General features: G+C 46.1%; 1 protein-coding gene across 1 annotated transcript; it reads left to right on the forward strand.

The window, feature by feature from the left end:
• Window positions 1-852: 852 nt before the first annotated feature.
• LOC113083585 (transcription factor p65-like) lies at window positions 853-7926 on the forward strand (the record flags this gene model as incomplete). The annotated part of the gene is made up of 10 exons (XM_026254644.1): window positions 853-943; window positions 1370-1506; window positions 1648-1793; window positions 2968-3059; window positions 3525-3659; window positions 4128-4232; window positions 5301-5516; window positions 5639-5716; window positions 5889-5981; window positions 6581-7926. Coding segments are annotated over 10 exons (1818 nt in total), but the record flags the coding sequence as incomplete, so codon positions are not given.
• Between the last annotated feature and the right edge of the window lie 988 nt (window positions 7927-8914).

Here is an 8914-nt window from a genome sequence, read left to right on the forward strand (position 1 = left end):
GTTTTACACACATGCACGGACATATTTTCATACACGACATTGTGAGATGTAAGAAACCTATGGCATGAAATCAGTAGACTCGTCCATAACAAAAGACAATACTTATTGAACCTTTTCAGTAAGTGTGCGCTGCAAACACAAGCATTTTTTACGATGGTTTCTGTCCAGTCCGCTTGTTTTATCGCATTCAACCACAGCTGTCAATGGTTTGTCTGTCAGTGGCAGCAGATATACAATCACATTTCTAATTTGAGGCTGTATTACGTTGATTCTGGCACCCAACATCACAACTAGATGATATTTAAAGCTCTTTACGTAGCTGAATCTGCGCTGGTTTGAGTGGGCCGCCTTCAGTTTCCTCTTCGTTTTGCTGCCGTCAACGAGTGCTGTGAGGTCAACTGACACTAGTGACCTGTGGTTGGCCTGGCCACGCGTCACTCAGAAAACAACAGGCCAATCAGAAGAGAGGCTCATGAATATTAATTAGACAGGCTAAAACAACCTGTTTTTTAGCAGACCTCCTGAGAAAGGAGCTGTAAAAATATAGTGAGATGGTTTTTGGACCTTTCATGCTGGATGTGTTTCATCTTTCGTCTTCTCAATGTTAACTGATGGACTGATTATTGTGATGTTTTTATCAGCTGTTTGGACTCTCATTCTGACGGCACCCATTCACTGCAGAGCATCCCTTGATGAGACAGATCTAGTGGTGTCATGTAAACACATCTTAGTAACTGGAGAGAGATGTAGCTGCTGTTATCAGATCGGCTCTGTTTTATTCTCTCGGTTTTGTCTGGTTTAGGTGTGTTTTCGGCAGGTTTGACTCGTATGGCGTCTCTGGAGAGAGTTTAGCTCTCTGTGTTATATCTGTGTGTCACTGATCTCTTGTCCTTTGTTGTTTCAGGACTGTTTCACCAGTGGGGGCCGTCCCCGGTGTCCCAAGGTAGGAGAAGTCATGTCACCTCATTACTCTGTCTCTTAACATCACATCTGCAGCCAAACAGTCAAATCATGTTTTATGATAATAATAGATCGAGCTGTGCACGGCTCACTGCACTTTCAGAGACATGTCTATTCAACGGTGATGCATTCAATTGATCAGAAGTGAAAGTAAAGACATTTATAATGTGACCAAAGATTTCTATTTCAAATAAATGCTGTTCTTTTGAACTTTATATTCGTCTGTGAATCCTGAAAAATAAAATTTATCTCAGTTTCACAGAAATATTGAGCAGCACAACTGTGTTCAACACTGATAATAATCAGAAATGTTTCTCGAGCAGTAAATCATCATATTATTCTGATTCTGAAGATCATCAATATTAAACTGTTTTAAGCAGTTACTAACGGTGTGTGTGTTTGTCTGAAGGCCATCCGTTCGTGGAGATCATCGAGCAGCCGAAAGCACGAGGGATGCGTTTCCGTTATAAGTGTGAGGGTCGATCGGCCGGCAGCATCCCCGGAGAGAAGAGCAACGACACCACGAAAACACACCCCGCCATCAAGGTCTGCTCCACACACACACACACACACTCTCTCTCTCTCTCTCTCACACACACACACTCTCTCTCTCTCTCACACACACACACACGCTGCACCTGACACACAACTCCCCGGGTCACATGACTCCGTGTGCTCTTCTCATAGGTGCACAACTACAGCGGCCCGCTGAGAGTCAGGATCTCATTGGTCACCAAGAACCAGCCGTACAAGCCACACCCACACGAGCTGGTGGGCAAAGACTGCAAACACGGATACTATGAGGCGGACCTACAGGAGCGCCGGATACACAGGTGTGTGTGTGTGTGTGTGTGTGTGAGAGAGAGAGAGAGAGAGAGAGAGAGAGAGAGAGAGTGAAAGTGTGTGTGTCTGTACTTTACTCAAGTTTTTATATTCCAGTCACTGAATATGCTCTGTGCTCATGTTATCAGAGAGAGCAGTCTCTATTATAGTTCTCCTGATGTGTGCCGCTGGCTCTGATGTCTCTTTAGTGGTTGAACAGAAATCATCCATTGTTTGTCCATTGTTTCAGAGTTTGCCTCCGCTCCCTACATCATCATCACATCACTACTAGAGCAAGCTCCTGATTGGTCAACGCGGCGCGTTCATTCACACGAATCGTGTCATTTGTGCGAATCGCTCTGCAGGATGTGTATTCCTGTCTTTGCATTGACTTCACATGTAAATCACTCACGCTTAACGCTTCATTCACATCTGGTGTGAACGCACCGTTACATTTCAGACATATTATTACTTGTTTTTGCTCAGTTTTGCTTTAATAATCGTTCCAAACAGATCACAGCACCGTGTTGCTTCTCTGAGCAATGGATGCTGTTTACATGTTGAATGAATCAGCTTTTCTGAACAAATCAGTTGAATAAATGATTCAGAGATTCACTCATTAACACGGTCAGATGCTTTTGTTTTGTTTTGGAATGAAAGACACTAAAGTAGACATTTGTTTTGTAAAGTTTGATGAGGACTGTGATAAAACATCTGAGTTTTACATCATCTGAGAGGGGACCCTGAACACACACACACACACACACACACACACACACACCTGACTCTGATTCATGTGGAGTCGTTCGGTGTGAGTTGATTCAGCAGTCAGGCGAGGCTCTTGTGTCTCAGAGCAGCTGCTGGTCTTTAGTTGTTCTGCAGTGCACAGAAGTACTGTGATGGAGGACACTATCTGATGTAAGCGCAGTCTAACTGTCCTGTAGCGCTGCTGAGAGCCAGCAGATTGGAGCAGTTCTGCTGCCGTCTCTCTCTCTACAGTCTTATTCGAGAGCTGTTTTGGCTGAACACTATATTTAGCGTGTGGCCTCTGGAAACATCACATCATCGCAGTTGTGCTTCCTGTGCGGCTCACAGATGTGTGTTCGTGGGAAGCTCCATCTCGTGGCTGAAAGCTGTGTGTTTCCAGATTCAGCGCTCCGTTTGCGACTCATTTCTCTCTTTCAGTTTCCAGAATCTGGGTATTCAGTGTGTGAAGAAGAAGGATGTGGGAGACGCAGTTTCCTGTCGCCTGCAGACACAGAACAACCCCTTTAATAGTGAGTGTGTGTGTGTGTGTGTGTGTGTGGAAACTGTGATTCACGTTATTCTTCAGGATTCACAGAGGAATAGAAAGATCAAAACAGCATTATTCTGATTTCTGAAGATCATGTGACACTGAAGACTGGAGGAATGATGCTGAAAATACAGAAATACATTACACTTTAACACAGATTCACACAGAAAACAGATGATTTACATTAGAATAATATTTCACAATTATTTTACTGTTTTTTTTCTCCAGTAAATGCAGCCCTGTTGAGCAGAAGAGATAAACACTCTTCTTATTTCCCAGTTTTGAACAGTGTTTTAATGTATTTATTATAATGTAAAGGATGCATTGTGAAGCTCATTGTGTTCATGACTCTGTCAACATGTTATTGATCTGAGTTACGGTGGAGAGGACCGATGTGTTCAGGGTGATGTTGATGTCCGTGTGTGTGTGTGTGTGTCTGTGGTTGCAGTTCCTGAGGCCAAGATCTGGGAGGACGAGTACGACCTGAACGCAGTGCGCCTGTGCTTCCAGGTGTCCATCACGCTGCCCAGCGGAGACCTGTTTCCTCTGGAGCCCGTCGTGTCTCAGCCCATCTACGACAACCGTGAGTCCTGCGTCTGACCGCTAGCACGCTGAGCCTGACTGACCGCTAGCACGCTGAGCCTGACTGACCGCTAGCACGCTGAGCCTGACTGACCGCTAGCTCACTGACCGCTAGCACGCTGAGCCTGACTGACCGCTAGCACACTGAGACTGACTGACCGCTAGCACACTGAGCCTGACTGACCGCTAGCACACTGAGCCTGACTGACCGCTGGCACGCTGAGCCTGACTGACCGCTAGCACACTGAGACTGACTGACCGCTAGCACGATGAGCCTGACTGACCGCTAGCACGCTGAGCCTGACTGACCGCTAGCACACTGAGCCTGACTGACCGCTAGCACGCTGAGCCTGACTGACCGCTAGCACGCTGAGACTGACTGACCGCTAGCACACTGAGCCCTACTGACCGCTAACACACCTGACCTGACCTCTGACCTGTCTGACCTGTGCCCTCTGCTCGTCCTCAGGCGCTCCCAACACCGCCGAGCTCAAGATCTGTCGGGTCAACAGGAACTCAGGCAGCTGTCGAGGAGGAGACGAGATCTTCCTGCTGTGTGATAAAGTGCAGAAAGGTGTGTGTGTGTGTGTGTGTGTTACACTCCAAATACACCCAGACCATAAACCACTGGCATCTTGCTTTAGCATTGAATTTTTGTTTTTAATATTTTATATTAACTAGCATATAATGTGTTTTTAAATGTATTGTGTGTCATCTGGGTTGTAGCGTGTCTACAGTTTTCCTGTAAAATATCTGAAGTACATATTAAAAACGAGCTCAGTTTAGTTCTGTAAAGAGTGAATGAAGTTCATTTCTTCTCTTTTGTCAGTGTATTCTCTAACAAATATCTAAATAATTCAAGATATTTTCTCTGAAAACATTAACTAGTTTTTTTATGGAAGCCCGTTTCTGCCACTGAATAAAATAAATAAATAAAGGTAATTGTGATGTTTCTATCTCAGAATTGGACTTACATCTTACAGTCCTGGGAAACATAAATCTGAATGTGAGTTTATATCATGCAATCCTGCATTGCATTCACCTTTTTCTATTATTCAGTGTCAGAAACAGACTTCCATATATTTTGTAGTAAAAAACAAACAAACAAATATACTGAAATAGAAATGCAGCGAATAGAAATGTGACTCGATATAAAAACAGCCCAAAAGCATTAATCCCAGTGAAGCTGTGGTTTACAGTGATGTATATCAGCTGAGGAGCGCTGTTAGGGATCTGTTATTAATTCACTGTAAACCACAGCTACACGGGGCTTATTGCTTTCATAAAGAGTTATTCTATATACGTGGTAATGTTTCGCAGAATAAAACAGAGCTGATAAGTGTAATGATATTAATACAAACAGTATTCTTCCACCAAACAATCTAGTTCCTCAGAAGCTGTTGTGTTTAGAACAGAGTGGTTGCCGAGCAACACAGAAGTAAACAAAGGTGTTTGTTACATTGTAGAGTAATTCACAACAGCTTTGAACGTGGCTCGGCCAATCAGAATCAAGGACTGAACAATCTGTATGTGATGATCTCAGTGCATCAAGATGAACTGAATGAAAGGAGAACTGTTTCTGTGGGAGCTCGCTGAAGTGAGATGCTGTGTGTGTGTGTGTGTGTGTGTGTGTGTGCTGTAGAGGACATCGAGGTGCGGTTCTTCCAGGACTCGTGGGAGAGCAAGGGCTCGTTCTCTCAGGCTGATGTTCACCGGCAGGTGGCTATCGTCTTCCGCACGCCTCCGTACCGTGACCCGAACCTGACGGAGCCGGTGCGTGTGAAGATGCAGCTGCGCAGACCGTCTGACCGAGAGGTCAGCGAGCCCATGGACTTCCAGTACCTGCCCGCCGACCCCGGTGAGAGCCTGAGTGACGCACTAACACACACTCACACCAGATCACTGCCCTGTCCTCACACACTGACCTCACACACTGTCCTCACACACAGACCTCACACTCTGTCCTCCTCCTCCTCACAGATGAGCACAGGCTGATGGAGAAGCGCAAGAGAACCGAAGGAATGCTGCAGAACCTCAAACTGAGCAGCATCATCACAGGTGAGTGTCTGTATTGCTCTGTGTTATAATCAGTGTGTGTCTGTGTGTGTCAGTCGTCATCACAGGTGTGTGTGTGTGTAATCATCACAGGTGAGTGTGTGTGTGTGTATTGCTCTGTGTAATAATCTGTGTGTGTGTGTATTGCTCTGTGTAATAATCTCTGTGTGTGTAGGATCCTCTGTGCCCGCAGACAGACGGCCGTTCAGTACAGCGAAGCGAACACTAGGTCTCTCTAAACCCCCAGCAGCCAGCGGTCTCTCAGCAGGTGACCAGATCTGACCCGACCCATGTGACGAGTCACACACCGTTCAGACTCAAACACAGATCAGAGATCAGGAGGAGTGTGTGTCTTCATCAGTGGATGCTCTGCAGTGAATGGGTGCCGTCAGAATGAGAGTCTGATAAAAACATCCCAGTAATCCACAGCACTCCAGTCCATCAGTGAACATCTGGAGAAGACAAAAGCTGAAACACATCCAGCATTAAGATGATTTTAACTCAAACACATAGAGTCTATAATCCATAATAACACTTCCTCCAGTGAAAAAGTGTTCTGGTCTGAATCAGGAGAGAAATCTGCACAGATCACATGACTCTCATTCTGACGGCACCCATTCACTGCAGAGCATCCATCGATGAGACACTGATGCAGAGATACATCTCTACAAACCTGATGAAGAAACACTCATCCTGATCGGACATCTTCATCAGATCTTTATTTTTAACTGAACTGTTCCTTTAACACCTCTCTTCTTCTGTGAAGCTGTTTACAGAAAAACTGTGGAATATTCCTCTAATGTAAACAGCTGTGTTCTGTGTGAATCTGTGTTAAAGTGTCATTTATTTCTGTGATTTGTGTTTCAGCGGTGTCTGCAGGAGCCCCAGTGAAGCCGCAGACGTCCTCCTTCTTCACTCCTGCTCCCGGTCAGCTGTTCTCCGCGTCCGCTCCGAGCTCGTCCGGCGACACATGGAAGTTCCTCCAGAGTCTGACCGTAGACTCTCAGCCCAAAGCAGCGTCCAGCAGCTTCACGAGTCCCAGCACCGCTCCGTCCGTCCTCACGCAGGACTTCCCCACCGTCAACCTGTCCGACCTGCACGACTTCAACAGCTTCCTGTCCCACGATCAGATGAGCGCTCCGGCCGCAGCCGAGCCCGTCCAGAGCGCCGCGGCTCCAGACTCCTTCAGCTCCGCTCCCTTCCGAGTCGAGGCAGACGACGAGCTCCCAGAGTTCCCCAGCTTCTCCGAGGTGCACGGCTCCGACGTCGACAACATCAACATCGAGGATTTCCAAGCGCTGCTGGTCCAGAGCTGTCTTCCTGGAGACGCGGGTCTGTCCGTGGGGAAGCCTGCGGCGAGCGAGGTGCAGGAGCCGGATCACGCTGGGAACAGCTCCACCTGGATGTCCTTCCCTCCCAGCATCGCCAACCTCATCCACAACGAGAGCATGATGGAGAGCGCAGCCGCTCCGACCCCCCCCGCCGGCGTCCTGGACGACCTGGACATGCTGAGCTCCATCGACGACGACCGCTTCATGACCATCTTCACCAGCAGCAGCCAGGTCGGCTTCCTGTCCGGACACCCCACCTAGTTTAACCCCGTATATACAGCAGATTCATTCAGACTTTAGTGGCTTTAGCGGGTGGAGGCTTTGATGTACAGTTATCTTTACCTTGTTTACCAGCCAAACTAGATCACTCTGTGTCTGAAAACACCCACAGTGCCTTACTGAGCGGCTCAGCCAATCACAGCGCAGAGTCACCGCCTCCTCCACCAATGACTGTGGAGAACACTGAACTCTGGTCCTCACACAATCATTGGTCCAGTGAGAGATATTACACAGTCTACAGTAGAACCCACTTCTCCATATTAATAGTTTAATTCACTTAAAGGAACATTGCACCAAGTTTTCATTATTATATTATATATATATAATTAAACAGTAAACCTGTAGTGCAGCCAAACAATGAAAGGACTAATTAATCTTTTAATCAAATGAAGAGATGAAACGTTAACCGTTTAATGAGTGTTTAAAAATGTAAAGTAAATCATAAACCATTTTAAATTAAAAGGCAGCAGATGTCCTGAAAACAAACTTGTAATAAATTGTTGCTTATAAAAATTCATTGAATTAGACATGATTTATAATCAAGACTTTTATTACTTCAAAAATGTTCTTTAACCAATAAAATAGAATGCAAAAAAAAAAAAAGCATAATTTGGAAACAATCTGATCCCATACGGCCCTAAACATGTCATTTTTGTTAAATTGTGTAAGTGTCATGATGATTGTAATTCATTAGACACAGGATTAAACTAAAACGAATGTTTCCTATTTAAAGGGAAGTGGTTTTAACCTGCAGGATTAGCCCTAAACCATCATGAGCACTAGTTAGTGGTCATGTTCCTCTAGTGTGAGACGCTGAGCACTAGTTAGTGGTCATGTTCCTCTAGGGTGAGACGCTGAGCACTAGTTAGTGGTCATGTTCCTCTAGTGTGAGACGCTGAGCACTAGTTAGTGGTCATGTTCCTCTAGGGTGAGACGCTGAGCACTAGTTAGTGGTCATGTTCCTCTAGTGTGAGACGCTGCGCACTACTTAGTGGTCATGTTCCTCTAGTGTGAGAGGCTGAGCACTAGTTAGTGGTCATGTTTCTCCAGACGCTGAGCACTAGTTAGTGGTCATGTTCCTTTAGTGTGAGAGGCTGAGCACTAGTTAGTGGTCATGTTCCTCTAGTGTGAGACGCTGAGCACTAGTTAGTGGTCATGTTCCTCTAGTGTGAGACGCTGAGCACTAGTTAGTGGTCATGTTTCTCCAGACGCTGAGTTCAGTCTCTGTTGTGGCTGGTGTTTGTCTTGTGTTGTCTTCTGGTTTATTCTGCGATCCGTTACACGCCGAGCAGGAGTTAATCTGACGATGTCTGGCCGTTGGAGCCGAGTCTAGCACTGACAGCTGCGCTCTAGCACGTTCACAAGCTTGCAGAAGAGAAGTGTGCCACTGGAAGGACTTGTAAATAGCTGTAAACTATCAGATCTGAGGAGCATCTTCCTGTAGGTGAATGACATCCCTGACCAAGTGCTTCAGTCAGTCCTCTGCTGACGCTTCATCATGTTCTGCTGTAACCCTAGCTGATCGTCTCACTGCAAGCATGCAAACATTAATCTCTCGGCCTGCATGCACTTACACCTCCTGTTTGACATG

Source organism: Carassius auratus, unplaced genomic scaffold, assembly GCF_003368295.1.
Source record: "Carassius auratus strain Wakin unplaced genomic scaffold, ASM336829v1 scaf_tig00038947, whole genome shotgun sequence".
NCBI classification, from domain to species: domain Eukaryota; kingdom Metazoa; phylum Chordata; class Actinopteri; order Cypriniformes; family Cyprinidae; genus Carassius; species Carassius auratus.